The following is a 27,318-nucleotide window of genomic DNA, read 5'->3' as shown; positions in this document are numbered from 1 at the left end:
CTGCGGTGATACACCTGGAGTCTGCAAATCAGAGTGGTTCTTCAAAGACATCAGGGGTTATTTTTGCTACAGAAAGTAAATGCACACAAATTAGGGAGAATACACCTAGTGCAGGTGATACTCATGGTCCTGCCCCAAGAATGCAAGCAGTGCCATTGATGCAGGAGGTAGAGGTGTGACCTGGGGTACAAAAACTTTGCTCTGTGGCTGCAGCAGGTACTGCACCCACTGAGTCTGCTCAAGGGAGCAAATCACACTTTGCCACTCGACTTAAATGGCTACACAGGGTGGAGGGCTCATTCACGCGGGACTCTGTCCGTTCTTGGTAAAGGACATCACTGATCAAGCATGGTAGATCTATGAGCCTTTGCTATTTCCATAAGAAAGCTACAGAGAGTAACATTGTGCTTACAGATGAGTGTTTCATCTGGATACTTTAGAGGATAGACAGAGTTCTGTTCCAACCAGCTCTCAGCTAGACAGCAGTTGGAGGTAACTTCTTAATATTGTTTGCATCATATGCTGGTGAGGGAAAATTTCCCCGGAGACCATGTCTGATGATTGAGAAATGGGAGCGGCTCTCCTCCTCCTTTTAGGTGAACTGTAGTAAACATGGATTCAAGGGAAACCTGTCTGTGCAGGTGGAGAGGAATTCACTATGAGAAAATTATTTCTTCTTTTGGCATTATGAAATGCAGTAACAGGACAGATGGGATTTTATAGTTTACATTCATGGTTCTTATGAGACCATTTTTTCTAATATGCTTCGGGTTTCAGTGCTGAGGTTTTCTTCTTACTTGTGATGGAGATGAATGATTTTAGCACATGATGGTTTATTTCAGGAACATGTCACAGGACGGTGCTCTCACAGGGAACTGCTGTCTGCAGTTCTGAACTTCTCGGTTCAGTCCTGAATTTTTAGCCCATCTTTAGCTTGAAGACAGAGATGAGAGAGTCCCACCAACACCCAAGTGCAATTGAATCAGAAATTGGGAAAGGATATCAGGGTCATTTGGTGCTGACTTCCAAAGAGACTGTGAGTTCAGATGTCTCAGCATCCATATAGGGTGACATTATGTCATCAGGGAATGAAGTTGCAACATGTGCACTGAAATAAGGGCCTGGCATGGCACGAAACTGTTAATGATGCCCAGCAATTGCATTACATCTACAGCATGAAAAAAATGCAAATGTATTTTTTTGTATTTGCTCCCAGATAGCAATGAATAAACTGGAAGACTTTTAGTAGTTCTTTTGTAAATTTTTTTCAGGGATAAGAGGGAGCAAAAAAAGCTGGTTAGTCATTTCAAGCGCTCCCATGTAATGACAGTATCATAGTCTTCGTAGTATTCAGCAGACATCCAACTATCCTGTGATTTTCCATTTGTCCCACTGTTTGCCTTACAGCTTAGCCCGGCTTCAAGTGAACTGCCACTTCTACATAAATACATAAGCTCAGTTAGAGTCATAGCTGGGGAATAGCTGATACTGTCTGTACAATTCAAGGAAGATTTAGAAAATCACAGGAATTTTATGGGAAACAATAACCTCTCCCCATCAGTAGGGACTGTAGATGAATTGTGGCAAAACCATGTATGGCGTAGCTCCCTTTCTCCACAGGAAGAGGACATGCTTTGTCCTAGTGGTTTCATCTCACCTCATCTTAAAGGTCAAGTTTGCGCTCAGTAGTTACTAACAATTACATGTAATTTGTCTGTGACCAACTAGCCTTGATATTGCAGAATCACACAGAGTGGCTGAGGTGTGAAATCACCTCTGGAAATTGCCTAGTCCAGCCCCCTGCTCAAAACCAGGGTTAGCTACAGCAGGTTCAGGTTTTGAACATCTCCAAGGACAGAGACTTCACAACCCCTCTGGGCAACCTGCCAGTGTTTGACCACCCTTATGGTAAAAAAAAAAAAAAAAAAAACCAACAAAAAAACCATTTTCTTTACGTTTAAATGGGATTTTCTGTATTTTGGTTTGTGTCCATTGCCTTTTACCTTTCGCTAGGCACCACTGAGAAGAGGCTGACTCTGACTTCTTTATTTCCCACCCCTCTCCACCTAAATCAGGTACTTTACATTAATAAGATCCTCCTGTGCCTTCTCTGCTACATGCTGAAAAGTCCCAGCTCTCTCAGCCTCTCTCCATATGGCAGATGCTCCAATCCCCCCATCTTCTTTCTGGACTTTTGCTAGACTCACTCCAGTATATCTTTACCTCTCTTGTACTGGAGAACCAAAAAATGTGGCCTTGCCAGTGCTGAGTAGAGAGGAACAATCACCATTCACCTACTGACAACTCCTGCGAGGAGCCGAGGAGGCTGTGGGCCTTGTTTGCCAACAGGGCACATTTCTGGCTCATGTTCAACCTGGTGTCTGCCCAAACGCACAGGTCTTTCTCTGCAGAGCTGGTCTCCAGCCAGTCATCCCCCAGCCTGTCCTGGTGCATGGGTTTATTCCTCCTTATGTGCAGGACTTTGCATTTCTCTTGCTGAACTTCATGAAGCCAATGTTGGCCCAGTTCTCCAGCCTGTCCAGGTCCTTCTGAATGGCAGCACAGCCATCTGGTGTGTAATAGTCCTCCTAGTTTTGTACCACCTGCAAACTTGTTGAAGGTGTACTCCGTCCCATCACCCACATTGTTAATAAAGATGTTAAACAGCATTGGCCCCAGTATCAGCCCCTGGGGTACATCACTAGTGACTGGCCTCCAACTGGACTTTGTGCTGCTGATCAAAATCCTCTGAGCCTGGCAGTTCAGCCAGTTTTTAATCCGCCTCACTGTCCATTTATCTAGCCTGTACTTCATTAGTTTGACAAAGAATTGTCAATAGCTCTTTTTTGAAGTAAATATGAAAGCAACACACACATAGAAAAATAATTTTAGAAAGCAGCTCATGAAAATGTTTTGTCAAAGAAAATACTCAAGCAAATCAGTACGTTTCCAGATAAAACAGTAACAAAAGGCATTCGTAAATGCTGCAGCTGTTCAATCTTGCTTGGTTCAGAGTTTTAGCACTGTCAACTTTCTCAGTTCTATCACAAGTCTTGTTTTATACACTGCGTGGTTTAAAGCTGGAATTTAAAAAAGGATAGAGCATCTCAGATTTTATTAAGAAGTAGAGGAAAGAAAAAGAAAAGAATAGGCCTTTGCAACTACAGCAAAAATATAGAAATGTGTCCTTGCTACACCCTACAATACCAGAAATCAAAAAGGAGAGAAATTACATCTCAGATCAGCTTAACATTTCTGAAGTACGTTCCATCTCAGTCACTGTGGCAATTTTGGGGACACTGGATTCATGATTTCAGAATGCTCAAGATTGACAGTGCTAAGGGTGTTAAGGAGAGCAAGTATGGTTTAGACTGCCTGAAGGCACGTTTGGTTCTTGACTTGGCTTTTTTACAGGCTTCCTATGTGCTCTTGAGAAACTCTGTAGATCAGAGCCTGTGATACCACTTATCAGGACAAGCGTCACAGCTCCGCAGGCCGTCAGACAGCACAGTGAGGGGAGATGTTTCAGTTATCAGACAGATCAATAATCACATCCTTCATGCACATTGTAAATCGAATCTTATGCTGGTAATTGCCAAAGTCAATATATTAGCCTATCACTTTGATTATGTAAAAATCTGAGATGCTGAAATGTTGCCTGTGGAAATAATTTCAAAGACAGAAAGGCAACCTACATCCTTGGTGAGGGAAATCTGCTAAGAGTGCCAAGAAATTCCTTCAGATTCAGCATGAAGAGTTGCCTAAGAATCTCCCTGCCCAACAGACATCATCCTCAAGGGATGTCCCAGTCACAGGGCCTCTGGATTTCAGGCAACACCTTATATTTAGGCAAAATATCTCAAAGCAATACATACAACAAAGACACCAGGATGAACTTGCTTTTAACCTTGAGGAACTTACTGAAGACCTGTGCCATGCTTACAGATAGTAAGTGTTCGTCTCTCTGCTCATGAGGTAGTTATATCTATAGGCTGCCACGTGACCAGACTTCTCCCCTTCTCCTCTTTTCTCACCAAAGCCTGTGTTTACACAACGGGATGGATCAGCCCTTCCAGTGGCCTCTGGAAGAGTTCCTGTCCAAGGTCTGAGAATCTCTTTGGTGATTGCTAGATTCATGATGTATGGGAGACGATCCCTTATAGTAAGTGGGGGGTTCACTCCCTTCATCCACAAGATCCAAATCCTTTCTTCCACTTCAATTTCCTGGGAAGAGATGTGGAGTAGGAAGTAGCTTCTAGGTCTTTTAGGCATCAGCAAACACCAGGAAAAGGCTCCAGCTACCTATTGACCTCCTGAAGAAGCAATTGTACTGCTGGTAGGCCTCTCCCTTCCTACCCCACCTAAGGAGACAATGCACTAGGTAGCTGGAATAATTAATTTTCCACTGTGAAGGGTTAATAACCAGGTATGCCAGACATTTATTATCTGAATCAGACTCAAACCTGATTCTTTTAAGATTTCTCACAAGCTGAATTGCCATAGAGACAATTTACGCCCAATCTCTCTCAGGGTCTGGCTCTGACTCTCTGCTGCATTGGTCACAGTTTCTCCTCCTGCCAAATTTGTACAGAGCTGAAACAATGTTGATAAGGGGCAACATAAGACTCCTGGCTATTCATATTGTTCTATCCACTGTCTAGGACTGTATTTTTTTAAAATGTGTGGGATTGTGCATAGTTATCTGAATATACTGCTTATTAAAAATAATGTTGTGATGAACCCCAAATACATTTTACCTAGCTATGTGATTTCTGTTTTCCTGGTTTGGCCAAAGTATATCAGAAAGAACCGGCCATCTCTCATCCATATTCAAGCTATGGAGCATTTCAATGCCTCCACTTGTTGTGCTTCCACTGCCAGATATTTTGTGCCTATGTTTCTATAGTCAGCCAATCCGATTGCTACGTGAGCCTCTGGTTGCCAACTGCTTCAGATGAAAAATTCCACACCAAACCCATCAAAAACTGCAGAAATCCCGTGTGGAATGAAACTTTCTACTTCCGGATACAGAGACAAGTCAAGGTACACAAGCCAAAACCTCTCTTCTCCATCTCATCTCTATGCAGCTTCTTTCAGTTTAGCCCAAAACAGGATGTCATGTCTTCTAGTGCCTTTCTGAGTTTACTTAAAAGTCCCCTACCGAGCTGGAGCAAAATAATTTTGGCTTTTGCTGAAATCCACTTCTCTCCTAACAAATGGTTATTATTTATGTATCAGTCATGTGAGCCTGACCTCCTTGGAGAAGGCGGATGGGGCCAATGACAGAGTGACAACACCGAAACTATGAAATGAAAATATAAGGCAACGCTATAACAGTAAAAAATGTCTTTCCCTGAGAGGACATGAAATAATGGCATATCAATGCCAGGAAGCTGCTAAATTCTCGTATGATTAAGATCTTTATTCAGTTTGCTGCTGATAATTACAGTACACTCAAATACGTATGAACAGGTGGCTGAAAGTGGAAATTCCAAGGACATAGAAAGGTGGTTATTGATATGAAGTAACTTCTATTGCCCCTGTTAATAAAGGACAATATGGGACTTCTGGCTATCCATAGTCCTTCCTAAAGGATTGCATTTTTGGTAAGAGCTACTTAAAAGCATAAAAGTTGACCCAAGAGAAATCTCAGTTCAGCCTTAATTGACAAGACTGGAAGCTGTTTCTTATAAAGGAGATTATACTCATTTTCTTACTCTTCCTTGTGACACTTTGTCATCAACACTTTTCTATTTGCCCTCTGTAAAGCAGGCACTGAACCAGGAAGAGCTGCAGAATGTCATAATTCTTGAGTACGTGCTAACAAATCAGACATTTTTAATTTCTTTTCCCAGAATATTCTGGAAATTACTGTTTCTGATGATGACATCATTCACGATGATGACCATGCAATTGTGCTTTTTGATGTAGCTAAAATCCCTCTTTTTTAAAGAGTGTTTACAGCATTCCCACTAAATCCACAGGTAAGAGCTCGGTCAGAGATTTAGTACATCATGACGTCCATTCTCTCCCCTCTAATTAAAGAGGTGTGCTGTCTCTTCTGTCTTTTGCCACCAGGACCAGATGGTGGTAAAAATGTAACAGAATTTATTAAAATCTTGGAAATTGCACACCATTGACAAAATAGACAGCCTTCTCAAATCATAGAATTCCTGTCAGTTTCCTCTGGCACAGATTACGGCCAAATTCCCAAGCCCCACAGCAGATGCAATTTTAGGGAAGCTTTGCACTTTTAATAGCCTGACATAAAATGACAGAGTTTATCGAATCCTCACAAGGATTATAAAAAGAAAAACAATACGAAGACAGGGAAACAGCCTATTTCCACAATATTTTACTAAACATTAATCTTACCATATCATGTTCAGCACATGGAAGCTGGCAGGGAAGAAAGTGTGAAAAATAAAGGTTTACTAGGGAGACTTGTAAGCACCAAACACCCTTTGTTCTGCTAGTACAATTGGGGTCTTCTTTTCCTTGGGGAAGAAAAAGCTGCTTCTGTCCTCTAATGCTGACAATAGCAAGCAAGAAATAGAATATTGCTACTTATTAAAGCATAAAGGAAACTGTGCTTGCAAAAATGAAAGTCCCTTTGCAAGCCTCTGCACATGTTAATTGAAACTACTACTTTTTTTTTTTTCTTTCATTTTCAGAGGAGGGAAGAGCTGGAAGTAGAGTTTTTATTGGAGAACATGTGAGTAAAACCCCTTTATTGTGGGAGCTGCAGCTTGGAGTGGTGCCTCAGTGCAGGGAACCCAGTATCATCTCAATAGCCACATTCACCCTTTTTCCAAACTTAATGTGTGCGTCAGCAAATAATTGCAAGAAAGGAAAATGCCATGATGTGGAAAACGAGCTCAGAATTTTTAATTCTATGACTTTATCTTAAAATTTATACATTATTTACATAGTTCAGAGTTGGTTTTCCAGGGCTGGTAAATCCCACTGCAGTAAGTCTATAGATTTTCTGGAGAGGATTCTCTGGGCAGCTCACAGCTGAGAATGTTGCTACCCGATCTGTAGCTATTTAGGCCCTTAAAAGCGCTTTCCAGGTGCTTTATTGCAACTGAATTGTTTCTGCTATGTAGTTATGGGGCATCTAGCAAAAAGGGAGCAGACATCTGCAAACAATAGGAAGGAGCAAATGAAAAAAAAATAAGACAGAAAAATGTGTCCTGTTCAGATTATATTGTTTATAAATACATATTATTTGTTCTTGTTTTCTAGACGGGGTCCTCCTGAAACCATCATCACGAATGGGGCAGTAGTGGTAAAATATTATTTGGTTTGTTTTCTTGCATTCTTTCCCATATCGTTCCTTGCCTTAGCTGACTATGAGGGCAGTGAGGGAAACATTGCAAGTTAGTGATACTTTTTCTCTTAGGAGCCTTATCTTTGAGGAGGCCAGCATGATCTTAGAGGAGCCTTCAGACTACTATCATTTCCCCTTCTTTTGTCTGCATCCATTGAAAATTACAATGTGTTTAGCATAGCACCATCTTCCCTCGTAACAATGAAGTTAATTCTAACTTTCACTGGGTCTGGCAGAAGTCCACACAGTTGCCCCCTACATTCAAGCAGTGACCCTTCCTACAATGACCCTTCCAACATCTGCCAGCACTGGTGGTGAGATGGCTGGATGAGTTATCTAATTCTCTGTCCCCATCACGTCTGTTCTAGTGTCGTGAAGTAGCCTGTTTGGAAGTTCACTTGGATAGCAGGATGAAAAAGAAGCATTTTTCAGGTAAGCTTATTAATTCTTTAACTGAATATTAGTGATTTTATCCTCTTTACCAATGCCTAGAAATTGTATCATCCAAATACTAAGGCTTTAATTGACCATATCTAATGTGACTTGTAAAAACTTTGCAGTGGGGAACACCACCCATTCTGCAGCAGGTGTAGGTTCAGGGCTCTGACTTCATGGGGAGCCCTGTGCCAGACTAGAAACAACATCAGATGCTTCTACAGAAGGTATCTAAACCCCAAGATGAGATCCTGAAAATGTCTGCTGTCGTACTGCTAAACCCTGAAGAAGCTTACTTCCTTAGGCATGAATAGTCCATGGCCTTAACTTTTCTCAGGATCTCTGACAGTTCAACTTCTGCATACGCACAGAAACACCTCGTTTTTTGCAGGGGTTAGCCGCTCAGCAGCTGGCTCCTGCCTCACCCTGATCAACATCCAGAATCTAGAAGTTCCTCTGCCCACATCCCCTGAGGGGCTGGATCTGGTAGGCAATCTCAGAGCATGCGCAACACACACTGGCAGGATTAGCTCGTCTCTTCATATAAATAGGGTCATCTGCTGCAGAGTCAGATCTTATGTTAGGAGGCTGAGAACTTCTGTTGCTCATTATTTGGCCTGGGATGAGGATGATTTACAATGCAAAGTACCTGGTTGCAATTATTGTGTCATGACGCAACTGGAATAGAAATGCAGCAGTCCAAAATTCAATGCCATTCATATCACACTCCCATTTGACTTCTTATTCAGCCCATTAGAAAGATACAACCACCTGTAATGGTTTGATCTTGGATCACTTTCAGAACACAGCTTTCCAAATACAAAGGAAGAGGAGAACGGTTTTGTTAAAGCTACCTTATGCTTATTTTTTTCCATTTCTCTTTTTTCACAATTAGAAGTAACTTTTCATGTGCATTTTATCTCATTGTTTAGCGAACGAGCTAACATTTACAGTGAGAGGATCCTTTGAAGAAACCCAGAGAGTTTCAGTGGGCTGTGATTCCTGCTCCCCTCTCCCAGATCCCACTTTCTTCCACTATGCCAAGTACAAGCAACCCTCCCTGGATGTTGCACTCACAAAGAAGAGGAGGCTTCCCACCTTTGTACGTTACCCCGGAACATGGTAGACAACACAGACAGTCCTATGATCTGACCTTTACGTGTGAGTAGGCAGAAAGAGAAGAACACTTCTGTCTTAACCACAAAGCACTCCATGCTCCTTTTCAGTGTGCTTGCGTGTCATGTGGAGCAAGAAGAAGCAGAAGCGTCCCCTTGACTCTCCCTCTGAAGTCGCTCCCCTCCGAGTGGGAAGTAGTCGGCGAGGTAAGTGTCCACTAGCCATGGAGAATCCTTTGCAAGCTTTTAAAAATTGTTGCTGGTTCCCAAGAAGCAGAAACCAAAGACCACCTCTCTTTAGACAGCGCCAGTTGTTTTCTAACCTCCCTCAAATCTAGGGTGATGCATAATGAGGTCAATTATTTGGAGTAAAATAAAATGGGAAATCCAGAGGAGAAGGAGGAAGAAGAAAAGTGTCTAAGCTGTTGTTCGTGTTCCTTCTATTGTCCATGTCCTTAGCCAGGCTGGAGGTCACTGGGTGCCACCAGGACAGAGAGGTGAGGCTGCAGCCTGGCACACTGCCACGGCATGCAAACCTGTGACATGCTTATGGGGTGCTCAGACTCTTTGGGATTTGTATCTCAAATTATTGTATGAAAGACTTTAGTTTCAAGACCCATGTTTAACGGCGGACCCTTCCAGGGAGGTGAGGTGTAGCACTGCAGCTCTTCTGCTGTTTATTCATGTAGCTAAGTGCCAAGGCAAGCTACACCCGAGTTTCACAACAGAGAGAAGATGCAGACTATAGATGATAATACCAAGGTCAGTGCACATCTCTGGGTACCAATGCAACATTGAGAGCAGGGTCTATCTCCCAATCTCAGTTTATGGAGGTTCAGAGATTTGTAGATGTAATGATGACCCAAAAGAGCTACATCTCCTTCCGAGTGGGGGAAAAGGACTGTTTTAAACAAAGTATCAATATTCATAATTTTAACTTTTTGATTTTCAGCACAGAAAATTTGATTTGCACTTTAAGGTGAAAAAATGGTAAGACATCTTATTTATCTTCCTTCTGTGTTTTTCCCCTTAGTTCTTTGAATTTGGGTAGTTGCCAATCAAGTTCCAAACCCTTTGTTACTGCCTGTGTCCTGGATGCTGCCTCATCCTCATTTCAGACTATAAAATAAAATGGACTAAGTACACAATACAGAGATTTTCAGTGGTAGTGAATTTATGTAAGGAGACTATAGAGCGAGTTAAGAAAAGGTTTATAAAGAACATGCCAATTTTCTATTGATACTGTGCTGCAATCAAAATTGTGTGCTAAGGGCCACTATAGACACTCTACAAGTGATACCTCTACACGTTATTGCCAAATGAAGATTTTCAATAAAAGGAGCATTTCAAAACTAATTGAAAGAAACCTTTCTGTTTCACAATGTCAGAGAAAAAACCTATAAGACCAAAGTCAGAGTGCCTGGTCACTCTAGGATATGAAAAAATTGAAATAATAAATCTATGTGCATTTTTTTTTTAATGTCTACTCAAAGAGATAAATGCAAATTAACTCAATCAAGTGATTGCTTATTTCTAAACCAAGGAAACACATTGTGTATTTTGAGGTATGGTTAAGGCCTTAGTAAAATTTATGAGATGCATATGCTACATTATGTAGGAAATTCTCTTCCCTTACAACAGCAGGTGCATCTTCTATCATGCTGTTTTTTTTCAGAAAATATTCTATTAGATAGACATACAGTTTACAGCTGTCATTTAAAAACTTCTTCCTTATCACACCTAAGAAATATTTTCATAGCAGCTTCCAAGCTGCAACTGTAGTGCTTACGAATATCTGTAAATGACTATATATGCCCCCACAAAAAAAATAAAAATAAATCCAAGCACGAACATTCACAACTTCAGTCCTCGATTCACAGGTATCAGTGGAAGTTTGCACAAATTTTGAAGGTGCGTTTAAAAGCCACATTTAAAACACTGCCCTCTGCAGGCTTTTGGCTTTATGTCTGAAAGGGAACAATTCTGTTACTTGTAGCTATTTAATTTCAGGCATCTTCAGCAAGGAGAAAAAAAGAAACCCTCTTAGTCCAAAGGAAGACGCACTGTTGTTCTCTAGGAAAAAACCAAAAACATTTCATCTCTTCCTGCTCTGCTTTATATAGACCCGATGGTGAAGGCATGTCTGTTTATGAAGTAGAAGCAATTAAAATGATGAATTAGACTATAAATGGGATGTGAGATACCCGATCCTCTCTTCCAGCCAGGAAGACCTAGATGTACGCCTAGGGTTTGACCTGTGTGCCCAGGAACGGGATTTCATCCGCAAGAGGAAGAAGGTGGCTGCAGCCGCTCTGAAGGACATTCTTCAGCTGGAGGAGGACTTGCAGGACGATGAGGTATCCGAGACATAATTATTCCCTGTTTTCTCCACAGTTGAGTGTCAAAATGTAGCATTTGTGTCCAGTTCCCATTTTTCTGGAAACAGTGTAAAGTTTCATGTACAAGCTATGGCTGGCTTCTTTATTCTGGGCAAGAAATTAGTACTCATAGGGAACATTAATAAAAACCCGTAGCCCCGTTGCTACAGTATCTAGCTTTGTGTTGAGTAGCAGCCCACACAATAGTGCAGGGAAGGGCCAGGTGCTCTCAGGACCAAAGCCGAAGCTTCTTTTAGGCTTCACAGTCATCTCAGCCAGATCTAAACCATTGATTCAGCACTTCCTTCCCTCACAGTTCAAACCGGACTTTATTTTGTTGTGCCTTTTGTGCCGGCACTTCGGCTCCCGTTGTGCGAGCAGAACACACTGCCGGTTTGACTTCACCATCTGCCGCAGCTGGAGCGTGCGCTTGCTTGGCAAACGGCAATGATAACAGAGGGTCCAAGGCAGGGAAAAAGCAGGTTTCCCTTTTTTAATTATACTCCCACAACTGCAGTGTGAAGCCTGAACTCAGATGCAGAGACACGACAAATTTTCCTCGTTTTGCCCTAAACTGAGCTCAGCAGGTTTTTTGCACTGCTGCACCTTTCACACACACATTTGCCTTTAAATGCCAGCGCTAAGCTGTGGGCCATTTTCTTAATCCTTCTTCTAAGACTATCAGACTCTGGATTTCTGTATTATCACAGAAAGAAGTAATTGCAGTTCCCTCACATAGCTAGTATTGTATGTACATACGTGGTAGGTGGAGTGAGTATGGTTTCTCTTTCCCTCCAGCAACTGTAAAAGGGGATGATGTTCCCAGCCTCTGGTCTCAGGGGACCTGAACTGGTCTGTGCTCTTAAACCCTAAGCCGTGATACATCCAGCATGGCCTGTGAAATAACTGTACAATAGTAGAAATTGGCTTTAGCAAACTTCAGTAACAGAGAGGTTATTACTGCTCACATGGAAACTGTGAGACGGCACCTGTGTTTTCTGGTCTATTGCATCTGAAAAAAAATCTTCCAGGTGGCAGGAGGTACCATTACTTCCAGTTTTTTGCTGGTCTTTGTTATTGGTTTTGCAATACAGCATTGAAAATGTGATGTTTGAGATGATGGATTTCATGTCGTAATGCACAGCTGCTTGGCGAAGAAAACATGAAGTGTTTCTTACTCCTTCTATGACCCATTATTAATTCAGGTTTTTCTTCTCCTTGCAGACTAGTGGCATGCAGCATCTTTATTACTTTATCAGTGCTGTAACTTTCTCTTTTCTAATCAATGATGTCCCTCTCTCTTCTCAGACCATGTCACTAAATGCATGTATTTTGGGATTGAACAGGTACCTGTGGTGGCAATCATGACAACGGGTGGTGGAACCAGAGCCCTGACAGCCATGTACGCTCACCTTCTCAGTGTGCAGGAACTGAATGTCTTGGACTGTGTCTCATACATCACTGGTTTATCCGGCACAACATGGTAAGACCAAGATAAGCGAAGTCTTCATAGGAATTTTCTATATGCGATGTCAAGAAATGATCTGAAGAGTTGTATGCTCTTTATATCAAGAAAGGACTTTCTTTTTCTGCTGTGGCTTTTTCTTGTTTCCTTTGGTGGCATTTGCCAGCATTTGGAATTAATTCAGTCCTGGCTAAACACGTGGATGGTACCACATACACGTGTGTGTTTCATGTAAATCAAGGCATGATAACTTCCCAAAGCTCTGCTTCAGACATCACATTTTTCCTTGTGTTTTTTGTTTGTTTTTTTTTTTTTAAGGACCATGTCAAACTTGTATGAAGATCCTGACTGGTCCCAAAAGGATCTTAAGGAAACACTCAAGGATGCCCGGAAGCATGTGCTCAAAAATAAGTTCTTTACTTGTTTTGCCCCCGATCGTCTGAAATACTATTTGAAAGAGTTGTGCCGGAGGGAACAGGAAGGACATCAGCTATGTTTCACAGATCTATGGGGACTCATCATTGAAACCATGTTACATGAAAAGGTACAATAGCAGCACCTTTCTCTTCAGATTTGCATATTTAGTGAAGATAGAGGTGAGGGCAGACAGTAAATCAAAAAATGGTTGAGATTATAGGGATGTCTGGAGGTTTGTCTTATCCAACAGCCCTGCTCAAGCAGGGTCAGCTAGAGCCAGCTGCCCAGAACATGGGCTTTTGAATGTCTCCACAGGTGAGGACACAACTTCTCTGGGCAACATATGCCAGTGTTTGACCACCCTTACAGAAAAGGGTGTTTTTGCTTGTTTGTTTGTTTTTCAGATAGATGCCTAAAGTACGTGCCTTGGCAGTATCATTCTTTGTGTTTGTCGGCTGCATTATGCAGATCTTAGCATCACACCTCATACAGAAAGAGTGGGAATAAAGAGAAATAACAGGAAACTTATAGGATGAGCATCTTTAAAATTTATTCACATGTAAATATTTAAACGAAAATCCCGCTGTTCTTTTGAAAAAGCTGCACAGTGTGATGACAAACACAAAACCAAAGACAGTATCTCTGAGTTGTTAATGGGACATTTCCACCAAAAGGCCATGTTCAGGCTCTGATTTAGTATTTGTGACTATTTTGTTGCCAATAGGCCATTTTTACTTAAGAATGAGAAAACTTTCCCCCTATAATACAAATTTCTCCACACACATCCAAATTTCTACTGCCCGAGCACAGCACAGTGCGAGAGACTCCCTGGGGGTGGCTCATCAGGGAGTTGTGAGTGTCCCCGCAGTGCCACAACCGTGTCCCCTGGACCGGCACCACCTGAGGGAAGCCCAGTGGCACAACCATCCCTCCAAGGGCTGCTCCAGAAAGGGGGAGTACCTGCAGCTCTCCTTTGAGGAGGATCTGAACCCAGCACCCTCTCAAGCCTTGGCACAGCTCCCAGACTGTCCTGCCCTTTCCACCTCTGCCTGACTACGCAAGATGCTCTTCAGCAGAAGCAGTAGGAGTCGAGGCTCAAGAAATATTAACTCTGCCTGAGGCTTGGCTCCATCACAGGTCTGAGGAAGAGATGATTTTCCAGGCAGTCAGGGAAGGGCTTACTCTTTCTGAATGAAATAGTTCATGCCAAGAGTGTTTTTCAAATATTTCCAGACATTTTCCTGGAGTAAATAATGTGAATAACAACATTTTCTTTCTACCGTTGAAGTCTCAGTTTTTTTTCAGCATATGAACTAGACTTAGGACTATTTGTGTACTGAAGTGCTGGGCTGGGGAGGGTCAGATATAGGAATAATAGCACCTCTCTGAACTAAACTGTTGGGAAACATCCTCATTGGTGTCCGGTGTACAATGCATTGTCAGAGCCCAGGCTTAGATGGAGTGGGAGGCTCTTTGTGTCATCTAACCGTCCTCAGCTACTGTCCTTCTTCAAAACAGGAGGACTCCCATAAGCTCACAGATCAGCAGCAGGCACTAAATCAGGGTCAGAATCCCCTGCCCATCTACCTCTCTCTCAATGTGAAGGATAAAATCAGCGACCAGGATTTTAGAGGTAATAATACTCCAGAATTGCATTTCACATTTAATCCCAATAAGGGTCAATTTAGGACTAGGTAAAGAAATCAATTCAATGCACAAATCCTCTAAAGGTCCAATCCACCTAAGAGTAGAATTTTAATAGTTAAATTTTTGAACGCCTTATTGTGTTCAGCTGTATTCACGATCAAAAAGCAGGATGATGGAGGACATTGTCACAAAATTACCTGCTAAATTACCTCAGAAATCTAAAGTTTGTAGAGACATTTAGATGTAAGAGTACAATTCACTCCTCATGTTCAACACTGTGGAATGTACACAGAATAAATGTCTGTTTGCAAAGCATGTTAGTTAGAAATGAGTCCGCCTTAACCTGGTTTTATCATAGGTTTTATTCATCTAATTTGTGCCTCTGCTGCTGTAATCAGTCTGTCTTGTGCTTCTTCTTTCAGAATGGGTGGAATTCACCCCTTATGAGGTAGGATTCCTCAAATATGGCGCTTTCATTCGTGCAGAAGATTTTGGTAGTGAGTTCTTTATGGGCCGCCTGATGAAGAAAATCCCGGAATCCAGAATCTGCTTTTTGGAAGGTGATTTGTTGCTCTGCGGAAACGTAATGTAATACAATATAATCTGCTCCTGTGTAAACTCCTCTTCTGAAAGAAAGCAGTTAGTATTTCTTTTATCTGCCATGAACAGTATATGGTAAAATACTAGACCTGATAACAGGTCACCATCTGCAGGATTTTTTTATCTTCTCTGCAATTTTATTCAGCTGAACAGATTTATTTGATTTCATATGTGGTTATGCTTACTGACATGAGGCCTTCACAATACTTACACATCTTTGTCAGCAACAGAAGTTGTGTAATGTTGCGACTAAGTTAAATCATCAATCTCTTCTGCAATCTGAATCTCTAAAATACAGCCTTTTATCTACAATGTTCCTGCCACAGCTAACTCTGATTATTCCTGCAGGATAACACTTCCATTTCAGCGTGCAAATAGGTCATAAAATTTACCTTTTTTCTCTCTTGCATAAGAACAGCAAAAGCAGTAAGGGAATCTTCTTTTCCCTTTGCAAAAGCAATCTCTTGCCTCATTGTTCTTCCTACTTCCACCAATTGCATAAAGGAAGTTTCGGGGGTTTTTTGAGAAGTGAAGAGTATTTGCCTGTGTAGAGTTTTCACTACAGCTAGCGGTGAGGTGTAAGGAAGCAGTCAGAATCTCCCCATCCCCGGCTGCAGTGTCAAACAAGGTACCCAGGTCTCCCCTTCGGTGGTCAGAAATGCCATCAGGTCACCAGCCCCCTTCCTATACCTCCCACCTTGGCACTTTCTTCTTTGCTTCTCTAGAGTAATGCCGGGACACTTGTGTCCCTGTTCCCTGCCAATGACCCAGAGTCCCCTCATTCAGGCAGTGTTACTCATGTCAGTGACACGATTATTTGAAAGGTTTTCAGCAAATTCCTTCACAGTGCAGCCCCTGAACAGAGCAGGGACCGACCACACAGGTCCTGCAGCTCTCTCCTGCGTGGCCAAGCCCGTCCCTCTAAGGGCAGGCTGGCATTGATGGGTCAAGCGATCACCAGGCTGCTCAGGTGCAGCCTCTTCTGTCCACCACGATGTTCCTCCCAAGAGCACCAGCTTTAGTTCTGCAGTTTGGAGGGTTCAGGAAGGAACCTTGCACACCCGGCACATTTAGCCATAGCAGGTAACGGTGTGTGCTCAGCCTGAAAGACGATTGCAGATAGGTGGCAGTCTGGACTGCCATCAGGTTTGCTACATCTGTTAGCAGAAGGAAGAACTTCAAGATGTTGAATATGCCCTAAACCCCCCAAAATCAGAAAGCAAATCAAAAGACTCCTACATTTACACTTTCTATTTTAAAAACGTTTAAGTCAGCTTCCCTGTTCTAAGAGATATTAGTGTACAAATCTTGAATGTTTTGTGGTTGACAGTCCTGTGTGATGACTGTTAACGCTCCAAATGAAACCTTTAGAATTACGAACTTGGGAACTTGGAGAATAATGAATGTTGAGGTCAGGTAGAAATATTAAAATGAACTTGACAAAATGTTATTTGCCCCATAACAAAAATGAATGTGTAAGCAGATATACTGAAAATGCTATCAAACCTTTTAATATACATCAACAAATTAGATTCTTTATGTACATTATGGATTTGTATACTGATTTATAAAGACAGTCCCTTTTATTTGTTCACAGATAACATAATGAGTAAAGTTTGATAGAGAATTCAAAAGGTACTGAAGGTCACTGAGTGAAAATGCTTCCAGGTCTTTACTGGTTTACTTTCTGTCAAATATATCCTATTCCATAGGAATCTGGAGCAGTGTATTTTCCTTGAATCTTATGGATGCTTGGTATATATCTGTTCATTCAGAAGACTTCTGGCACAAATGGACCCGAGACAAAATTACTGACATAGGTAGGTTATTCTTATACCATTATGTTATTTTATTTTGTCTTTTTTTTTTTTTTTTTTTTGACCCTCTGTGCTGCTGTTCTCTCACTGAATTTTTCAAAGCCATTTTGGAATTCCCTCTTCAGGGATTCCTGTAATCCACATGGTAACCAGGAGGAAATTCATGCTGTGTATTACAGCATGGCAATCATTTCAGTTGTCTGAGAAAAGAATCCACAGGACCTGTCATAGGAGATAAAAGACAGAATAGCCCTCATATGACCCATTTTCAGACCACAAGGGTAAAAATGGAGAAAAATATCCCTGTACAATAGGAGAGGCTGGAAGCCTCCCCTAGAGATCCACAGTCTCCCAGTTCCTCTCTTGGAAGTAGGAGTATAGCACGAGGCTTCACAGAAACAAGAGCAAACACCATCCTTGCATCTCTGGAGTCTACAAAGCATGGATACGAACTTCAGTACTACTGGAAATCATTCCAAACTAGTCACAAGGATGAGATTTGCAAAACACATTACCAAATTAAGAAAGATCTGCAGGGTGGGATTTCAAGGAGAAATACCCAAGACAGACATACTACGGAGAAAAAAAGATGAGAAGGAAGAGAAATGTAGCAAAAATGGTGATTTATTTTATCTTCTTGCACTCGTAGGGGGTAGTTTCTGGTTGTTAAAACAAGGATCTTGCATTTGCTACTAAGAAACATTATGTTTGTGGGGGTTTTTATGTGTGTGGCTGAGAGAAACTAACACAGAGTAGCAAAGGAAGATGAAGTGCAAGATATTGTAGTGGATAAAACCACAGAAAAGCTAAGAAATTTATAGTAGGTGAGATGGACTCTTTTCCAGTACAAACAAAGCCTTTACCACTGTGGAGTGAGAAGAAGAAATGGATCTTTCAAATCTTAGCTGAAAAACTGAGAGATTTGTGGAGATCCTGGAAATAAAAAGAGAAAGAAGTCCAAGTTTTGCCAAACACGTTAAAACAAATGATGATTGCACATATTGACATCAAAAATGACGCCACGTACAAGAACCGTTATTCTTTCTTCTGCAGATGACGAAACCCTATTCCCTACAAGACCAAATGAGCTGAATACTCGCGTGGTGTGTCCCACTGACAGCTTTTCAGACATTTTCCGAGATGTTGCCATGTTACGGCCAGCAGCTTCAGAAATCCATAACTTCCTGAAGGGCCTCCAGATAAACAACAACTACCTAGAGAGCGAATTTTCCAAATGGAAAGGTATGGTAATAGCAGACTGCTTTTAGTTATATTTTAAACCAACCTTATGAAAAAGAAACAGTGCTTAGGAGATTATCAAGCTGACTGTCTTTTTGTTCTATTGCCATCCTCTCATAATATTTGAAACTGTTTGTCACTGGAAGCCGAAAATAGGTAGCAGGAGAGGCTTCAAAAATAAGTTCTTAAATATTTCATGAAGTCTGGCGACTGATAGATGAGAAAGATCCTGATTAGTCAACCAGCGTATGTCTGCTGATGTGCCAGCCGGCCAGCCTGCACACTTGTGGCACGGCACTGGTGCCATCGCATGCCGTCTCTTGCCCGGCCAATACTCAAGGGACGTGGGAGGGAGCCCTGTTTCATGTTACCTTTTTACTTGTAAGTAAGATATAACCTTTTTAATAGTACTCCCTATTACCCAGTTTGGGAAATTGCGTTCAGTCTGGTACCAGATCTTCCATGTGCCGTAGTAGATGTGTGACTCTTCCCATAACGGGCAAGGCACCAAACGTCTTTACTCTTTAGCGTGCTGAGACACTGAGGTGTCATTTTAATTTTTTCCATATTAAAAGAAGAAAAAAACAAAAATCCTTGACCTGATCAGAGTCACACACAAAACCAGGAGATGGAATTAACTCTATTCTCCTGAGCCCAAACTTAATCCCTCTTAATTAGAGGAAAGCCAAAGAAACTGCAGAGTAAATAGTGAAAAAAGGAAGCCGGATGAGGAACTGAGAAATGACTGAACTGCAGCTATCAGCTATATAGGTACGTCTAAGACCCAAGAAAAGCTGAATTCTCTTTTTGTTAACAACTGACTGCCCTCAGCACATCTCTTGCACACACAAAAAATAATGCTTCTTTTCTAGACTGTGAGCTCGACTCACAGCCCAACCACCTGACAGCAGCGACAGACTACCTCATCCTGATTGATACTGCGTTTGCCTTTGCTACCAGTTACCCACCCCTTATGAGACCGGAAAGAAAAGTGGATGTCGTTTTGCATTTCAACTACAGTTCAGGTTCCCAGACAGGGGTGAGCCTTCTACATTCTTCTTTACTGATTTCTCTGTTTCGTCACTGAGCTCCCAGAACGGCTGATCCTCTACTCAGAGAAACCTTTTTCCCCAGTATTTGGGAAGTGTAAATAAGCTAACAGTTTACCAGGGTCACATATCCTTATTGAACAGTACCAGTGTTATCAGGAAGTAAGCATTTAGTAAACTGAATCTGCCCATTTTTATGTGTAAATGTGTTTTAGCTGATTTGAAGGCAGGCTGATGTAGAATGAATGAAGCTGAATGCATTTAAAAGTTGTCTGAGGCTTCTCAATGCAATCATACATAGTCTTATGCATGGGAAAATGTACATTCAGGACAATACAACTGTAAATATAGAAGGGTTTGATGCAGAAGACCAGATAAGCAAATAAAACGCAAGAACAGATTGTATTCAGGAGCTTTGAATTCTTTAGGAATAAAAAGTTGCCTAAAGGCAGCATTTTTAATATCTAAATGTGGGATGTAGATTTTCAAAGACAGAGGCATGTGGACCCAGATCCATCCCAATTAACTCTGGCCTTCCAGGTCTTGGCTCCATATGCAGCCTACACCTAAGTGGGGTACGGGCCACTATGTCAGAAGTAGGCCCTTACCCCACAAACATTCCTAGTGAAATTGGGGTTTGGTCAAATTCAAAGTGCTTCCCTATGTTCTGATGTTTTCTTTTGTTTTGTTTTCCTATTGTGCCAACCAGCCCCTGAAAGAAGCCTCTAAATACTTTGCGAAATTGGCAGATGATCAGGAAACCCCACATCTAAAGGAATGCTACATTGTTGGTGACAAGGAGAGCCCAGAAACGCCAATTGTGATATTTTTCCCTCTAGTAAATGACACCTTCAGGGACTACAAAGCACCTGGTAAGTATACAGTTACCCATGACATTAACAGAGGCAGCAGCTGCCTTCTTTCTCTGTTTTACTGTGCATTATCTGTTCTTCAGATCAGGCTGTAAACATGGACTCAGACTCTCTTTACTTAGACCTGAACCATATCAAGAAGCTTAAAATAAGTAATTTTTCCTGGACAGTAGAGCAGCAGCTGGGATCAGCCTTTGGCACATATGCTCCCTTCAGATTTCTTCCTGGCTTTTCATAGGTAGCTTGTAGAGTTTACTGATAAAAGTATATTCTGTTTATCCGCAGTGGCAGAAATTAGCAGGGTTATTTCCTCTCATACTTGTCATCCTTTCTTGTTAGAGAATGCTCTGGGGAATCTATGTATTTCATAGTTTAAAATAATTTCCAGGCTTACAGTTAGGCAGATAACCTTGAAAACAAAAGTGTGAACTAGCAAAGTGATGAAAATAGAACACTGCGCCATAGTGAAGTGATGAAAAGACAACACTGAGCCATGCTGACAGTTTCTGTTCACTTCAGTGAGTCCTACTACAGAATTTAAAGAGTTTCAATAACAACGTTGCCAGTTACTTCAAAACCGATGAATTCTAAGTCCTGGTACCATATCCCATGATGCCATACTACCTCTGTTTGTGCCAAAAGTTTCAGTTACTCCTTCTCCAGATGATAAAATTCCTAACTCATGTTGTGAGAACACTTATTTTTCCATCACTTCAAAGCCCCACAGTACACTGAAAAACAAAGGTTCTAGATTGGTATATGGTACATTAAATTTAATAGCAAAACAAATGCATAAACTATTGTCCCAATTTCCTTTTTTTTTTTTTTTTTAAATAAGTCATAAAGAATCATATGGTACTTTTGCTTTGTAGATATTCTGGATTGAGTTCCTTGCACATTTGAGGTATATGACTGGGGTTTTGAACAGGATTCAAATAGTCTAAGGGTATTTACGCAGGTACACATACCATTCTACTCCAGCTCTTAACACAGATCAGATAACTGAAAGGCTGCTTTCTGCAGTTGCTCTTTATAGAAAGAATTAAAGAAAGGAAAAAAGGAGAAAGAACTAGAACAGGAACTGAGAATTAGCTTTGGTACTGCTCTGTGAGGGAGTTTGCCACCCATTTCCCCCTCAATAATTTCCAGAACCCAGGGATGTTGTGCCTAACTCAGCTATCTAATATGAGGTGTACATCAGATGATGTGCAGATGCTACATGTCAACATAAATGATCAGGGAATCTAAAGAGGGCTGTTACTAGGTATGTAGAAGTTGTATGTGAAGATTTCCGTAATATCCGCGTATAACATACACTTGAGGCAAGCCTGTGCTGCCCAACTGGTTCAGGTGGTAGCTGCAAGCTGAGACTAAACGGAAACAGAGTGAAGGGGTCCTTGTCAGGCCCCCACAGGTGAAGTCTCAGCTGAGCTGACGTGGAAGGGCTCGGCTCGTGCAGGCTTTTTGGACCAGATGCCACCTCGCTGCTGAGACCTGACCTCCATAGCAGCAGGACAGATGCTGCAGAAAGTCCTGGGAGGCTGGGAATGGACGTCTGCCCTTTGTTAGTGACAGGCAGAGATCAGCTTAATTTATAATGCTTCAGTACCATGGCCTAGGGCAGGTCTAAACAGTACAGCATGTGAAGTATTAGTTCAACCACATGAACGGGCAGTTTTTTCCACAGCCGGCTCATTCATCAGCTTGCTCAGCAAAGGGAATTTAGAGCCTGGGCAGTAAATGAGTAAAACTGACATTCAAACTGGGTTAGTTCTGCACTGGTTAAACTATTCCACAATCAAGTAAATCCAAATCCTCTCTGCGTGAGGCTTAGACTGCTTCACTTGAGTGGAACCGGTTCCTTGTAACTCTCTCTGCAAAGCTGGGAGGAGTATATCTATCAGGTGATTTATGAAGGCCCTAGAAAAACAAGTTAGGAGATGTGTTTTACATGTTCTGCATCTATGAATTTGTTGAGATTTGTGATTTCCAGGGTACGCATTGAGTATTTTTTTGCCCTGTACCAACAACCTACTGTGAAGGTCCCTGTGAATATTTGCTCTTTTTGTGATAGCCTGCAAAAAAAGTTCTCCATTAGCTTTGGATCTGGTTTCTACTGTCAAATGAATTAAAATAAATAAGTTTATTGAATTTGCCTTCAGATCATAAGATATGATGGAGCTAATATTTCAAGAGACGCCACTTATGGGACTACCTGCCTAATTATTTTGCCTGGATCTGTGATATACGTGTTGATTATCCTGGGATGGGCATGAAAAGTTCACTCAGTGTCCCTGCCAAATCTTAAGTGATTCAGGGAATATCAGCCTCACTCTCACTGTTGAGGTTACCTAAAGCCTGTTGGTTTTTATAGTAGTAGGTAGCTCAAGGAAATTACCGTAAATATTTTTGCTGTCTGCTTCCAGGCTGTGTCCAGATAATGACTCTGTGGACTCTCTCAGTTTAGATCACAGAATCTACTTGTTTAGGTCTGTTTTCTATGTTTTTTGATAATTCTTCCCAGTAGGAACCACAACAATGTAGCAGATTGTGCTAGAGCAAGATTTAGGCTGTGCTGGGGAAAAGAATATCTGTCAGGTCGCTGAGAAGGCAGGTGCACTTTTGTAAAGCTTGAATCACCGAAATACATGGATTTTCAGCAGCCCATTTCTGGAGGCATGAAAGCATAGCAGTGAGGGAAACAACACGACGTAGAGTCAAAGCTGGAAGGCACAGAAAGTGGCAGTGGCTTCAGGCCCACTGCCTGGAAAGAAACCATGCTGTCACGAGGTCCTTGTTGCTGTTGTCTGCTTTGGGAGAAGGGGAGGAAAGAGAGGAAGAGTGGTTGCCATTTGCTTGCACCTTGGCTAGAAGTAGGATGCTGCAATAACTGGGAGAACATCAGTGCTGAGGGGGGCTTGGGGATCATGTTGACGGCTCACTCCAGAGCTAGGGGAGGAGGCAAGGAGTCTCACCCTTCTGTGCTCAAAAAAGGAGCTGCTTGTTTTGGCATTTCCAAGAGCACCCAGGACAACCCCTACTCGCCTCACCACCACCAGCTTCTCCACCCTCTGCTGGCAACCAAATATCCCAGCAATAAAACACCTGTGCAGGGCAAATTTAGGGCTGTGACACACTATGTGTGCATGCCTGAGAAACACCCAGACCCTAATTGCTTTTTGCTAATTAACGGAGTCATTGTTTGTCCCTTAGGTGTGAAACGTAGCCCCTCAGAGATGGCAGAGGGTGATGTTGATGTTGCTAATACCTGTGGTCCATATTACATAAACAATCTGAGTTATTCAGAGGAAGATTTTGACAAACTGGTGAACCTAAGTTACTACAACGTCCAGAACAATAAAGATTTGATTCTTCAGGCATTGCGTACTGCCGTGGAGCGGAAAAAGCAGCATAAGAAAGAGCAATCACTGCAAAAAACACCCAATGGGGATGGTATGTGTGTGCCTGATAGAGAGGGAACCCAGCATTTGGCCAGCTGCCCAGCCCTAGGGAATATGAAATAAAATACCTATGAGTCCTGTTAATGAAGAAAAAAAGGAATCTGATTAGGAAGTGAAGAAAAGCCAAAGAACGCTAAGAATAGCACTTCGTTTGTCATCACAAATGCTAAAGCCTGTCTGTCAGTGAAGGGAATAAACACAAAAACCAGAGCTCTTCCATGATGAATTAATGTGCTTCCCTCGTTGACAACCTCAGGAGTGTGGCTAGGCGAGGCTGCGCTCCGCTCATGCTCACAGAAGTGACCTCTCAGACCAAGGCCAAAACGTGTGGACAAGGAAGCATGAGGAAGTTTATGCTGACCACGTTTGTGCTCTACCTGTGCTATAAAAAGAGAGGATTGTTAGTCCAGAAAGGCAGCAGAGAACAAAACCCATTGTCTCTAAAACAAAACCAAGAAGGCCATTTGTGAACTAAGGAGTCTTTACGTGAATGTAAATAGATATTAAACTTTATATAATAAAACACTTTTTTGGAGTCAGAGTTACAGCAAATAAACATTTTTCACAGCAAGTACATGTTAAAGCCATTTCTTTTAGGTGCTTCTTCCTCTATTAGCAAGACAATTGAAGACAACATGCAGACTTATTTCATAGCTGCTGAAAAAATATTGAAGAAGAAATTATGCCTGTTCCAGACCTATATGTGAACTCCTCCAGGATCCTGGGACCCCAAGAGTTTAGGATTACCTTTAAGACCCATCTCTACAAGAACAGACTCATGCTAATTTATTTTATTAAGCTGGACTTAAATATTATCAGTACATACCAAAAGTTTAAAGCTTTAAAGTTTTTGCAACTATTACATCTGAAAAGACACAAGAAGCACAGACAAAGCAGATCTAAAATTATATACCTAATAACACCCCAGTATCACCTAATATCAACGTGATTTTTTAGCTTGCTGTAGAGTATTGAAACTGAAGTTAACAGAACATTAACTTCGAACTTTCTGACACTTTGGTCATCACATTAACATGGCTCCTTTCAAGTAAGCGGTCTGTTTTATTGACAGATGGAATCCCAGGTCTCCATCAATTCCTTTTCTAAATTAACTTTTATTCGATGCTATTGACTTATTCAGTAGACATCTTACATCTACAAGGCCATGTTTCCTACAGGCTTCACCACTCCTCAGTTCTGCTGCAGTATCCTTTGTCAAGAGATCTGGTTATTGTGAGACAAAAATGAAAGCCTTACAAATCCCTTTGCCCTCAGGGTCAAGGGTCTCCTCCTTCTGGTGCAGAGAAACGTAATCTTTCTGTTACCACTTAGGTCAGCGATCGCTTACCTGTGGTGCACACTGCAGGAGCCCATACAGCTCTCGTACAGGCCATATGCCCAGGGTTTACCTCCCATGGAAACAAGAGAGCAAAGACGGCAGTCGTGCTGATGCATGCTGGATCTCACCACAATGTGGGACGGGATGCAGCCAGAGGGCACAGCCAGACCTGGGAATCTGGAAGCACTCCCAGGTTCCCGTATACAGTTAGAGCTTTATTGTCTGAAGGGCAAAAATTATCCCACTGACAGCAGGAAGCATCTATGCAGGAAGTCTGAAGACAAGCAGAACGAGGTGTGTGAGTGCAAACGCTTCCCTGCCCTTCCTGCAGCTTTCCAGCAGCCACGAAGGGGTCACAGAGAACAATGAACACTTTACCCCATTTCAAAAAGCTAACATGAAATAATTGTTCAGTACCTCCGAGTTCTCTGTATTCAACAGGAATACAGAGGAAAATGTCAGGGCTGATCAAAGAGGTGGAACAGCTTCCACGCAAGGGGCGAATAGATGGGGACTCTGCAACGCAGAAAAAGGACAACACAAGTGAAAGGCAGAGAGGAGAGAGATCTACAAAATCTGCAGTGCCCTGTGGGAGACGAACAGGGAGTGACTGTGTACCTCTCTTCTAACACAAGACCTGGAGGGGATCAGACAAAATTAGCAAGCAGCAGGTTCAAAGTTAACAAAGTAAGGTAATTCTGCAGACAACATGTAATTAAGTTATAGACCTCTTTGCCCCCGATGTTGTTATTGATAAAAGTTTACAAGTTAAAAAAATCTGATTGTTGCATTCACTGGAAAATTTTCAAGGACTGAAAAATACAATGGCTCTGTATGTGCCTCAGTCCCGCACCGAATCAATTCCTGGAGGCTGGGAGGACAGTCTGAGACAATATTGTACCTGCCCTCTTTCTTTGATGTTCCCCTGTCACTAAAGACTGGATGCACCAAAGACGAGTGGGAAAGCAGTCTCACCCCAGACTGCAGTACTTACATTTTCCACAGCTCAGATATTTTTGCAGGTAATAAATGATCAGGAGCAGTCAGAACTCCTAAAGATGTGGTAATACAAGATTCATTTAAAAGAAATTACTGAAGTAACATGGAGAATATGCAAGGATAACTTAATTACCTATGGATTAACCTATGGGGAAAAGTCATGAAAATGAGAGGAATGCAAAACCAAACTATAAAAAGGAGATTTAAAAAAAAAAAAAAAAATTAGGAAGCCAGTCAGCAAAGCCCTACATTAAATGGCATAAAGTCTTTGACTCAGCATGGAAATTGCAACAAAAGAGTTGCAAAACACATGCACAGCCCTAAATAAAATGTGAAGCAAGGAACCAAGAAAAGGCAGAGTGGTTAAATGCTCAGGACTGAGCATTATTAGAGCCTAGCATCTGTTCTTTGAGGAACAGCATGAGGAGGGAGATGGAAAGGGCACATGTAAACCTGCTGATGTATTTAGAAAAGAGCTGGAGCATACAGAGAAAAGGTAATATTCAAGATGGAAATTAGGGGGAGGAAAGGTATATAGCTAAAGATGTGAATCAGTAGCTGTGCTGGACCAGCAAAAAGGGATTTAGATGATAAGGATGGTGCAAAGCAGCCAAGGACACAAGCATGCAACACAAAAGGTATACTTCCAGCATAGTATTTACACACAGATTCAGCAAAAAATCCCCCGGTTTTTTTTATTTTTTTTTAACTGGGAACCCAAGCTTTTGTTTTCCAAGTAGTGAGTGAGCACAAACTTTTATCCTAGAGAAAAAAAAATATTTTTTTTTTTAATTCTTCAATGGTTTAGTGAATATTGTATTGTATCCCATTAAAATCTCTTGTAAAATCAGAGGAAAAGGTGACCCTTCCAAGTGGCTTAACACAGTATCAAGACCTGAGCTTAAAACTAATGGCCGTATCTGCTACACACGTCCCACAGCAAAATTTCAATGTTATACTAAGAATTTTCAGTGTCTAAAATAGTTGCCCAATGTCGTAGCTAACCCCTACGCCTCTTAGTCACGCACTTCTTCGGCATCCAGAGGCAGCCACCATCATCGGCAAAGCACGACAAGCATTTGGGCGTCTCTACGCTCAGCGCGGAGCTGTCAAAGCCTTTCCGCATTTCGTTTCGAAGGGGAGGGGGGGCCT

General features: G+C 41.8%; 1 protein-coding gene and 1 pseudogene across 1 annotated transcript in view; both read left to right on the top strand.

Annotated features, from left to right (window-relative positions):
* LOC104289064 overlaps positions 1-23,891 on the top strand; it is a 36,897-nt pseudogene extending 13,006 nt beyond the window's left edge.
* Positions 23,892-25,674: 1,783 nt separating this feature from the next.
* Positions 25,675-27,318, top strand: part of EHD4 (EH-domain containing 4) — a 29,733-nt gene continuing 28,089 nt past the window's right edge. The window contains exon 1 of the mRNA XM_009887975.1: positions 25,675-25,859. Coding sequence (XP_009886277.1) covers positions 25,675-25,859 — 185 coding nt within the window. The remainder of the gene's footprint in view (positions 25,860-27,318) is intronic.

This window comes from Charadrius vociferus, unplaced genomic scaffold (genome assembly GCF_000708025.1).
Source record: "Charadrius vociferus isolate BGI_N301 unplaced genomic scaffold, ASM70802v2 scaffold337, whole genome shotgun sequence".
Classification (NCBI taxonomy): domain Eukaryota; kingdom Metazoa; phylum Chordata; class Aves; order Charadriiformes; family Charadriidae; genus Charadrius; species Charadrius vociferus.
Note: the sequence above shows the minus strand (reverse complement) of the source record. Positions and strands in the feature narration are given on the sequence as shown.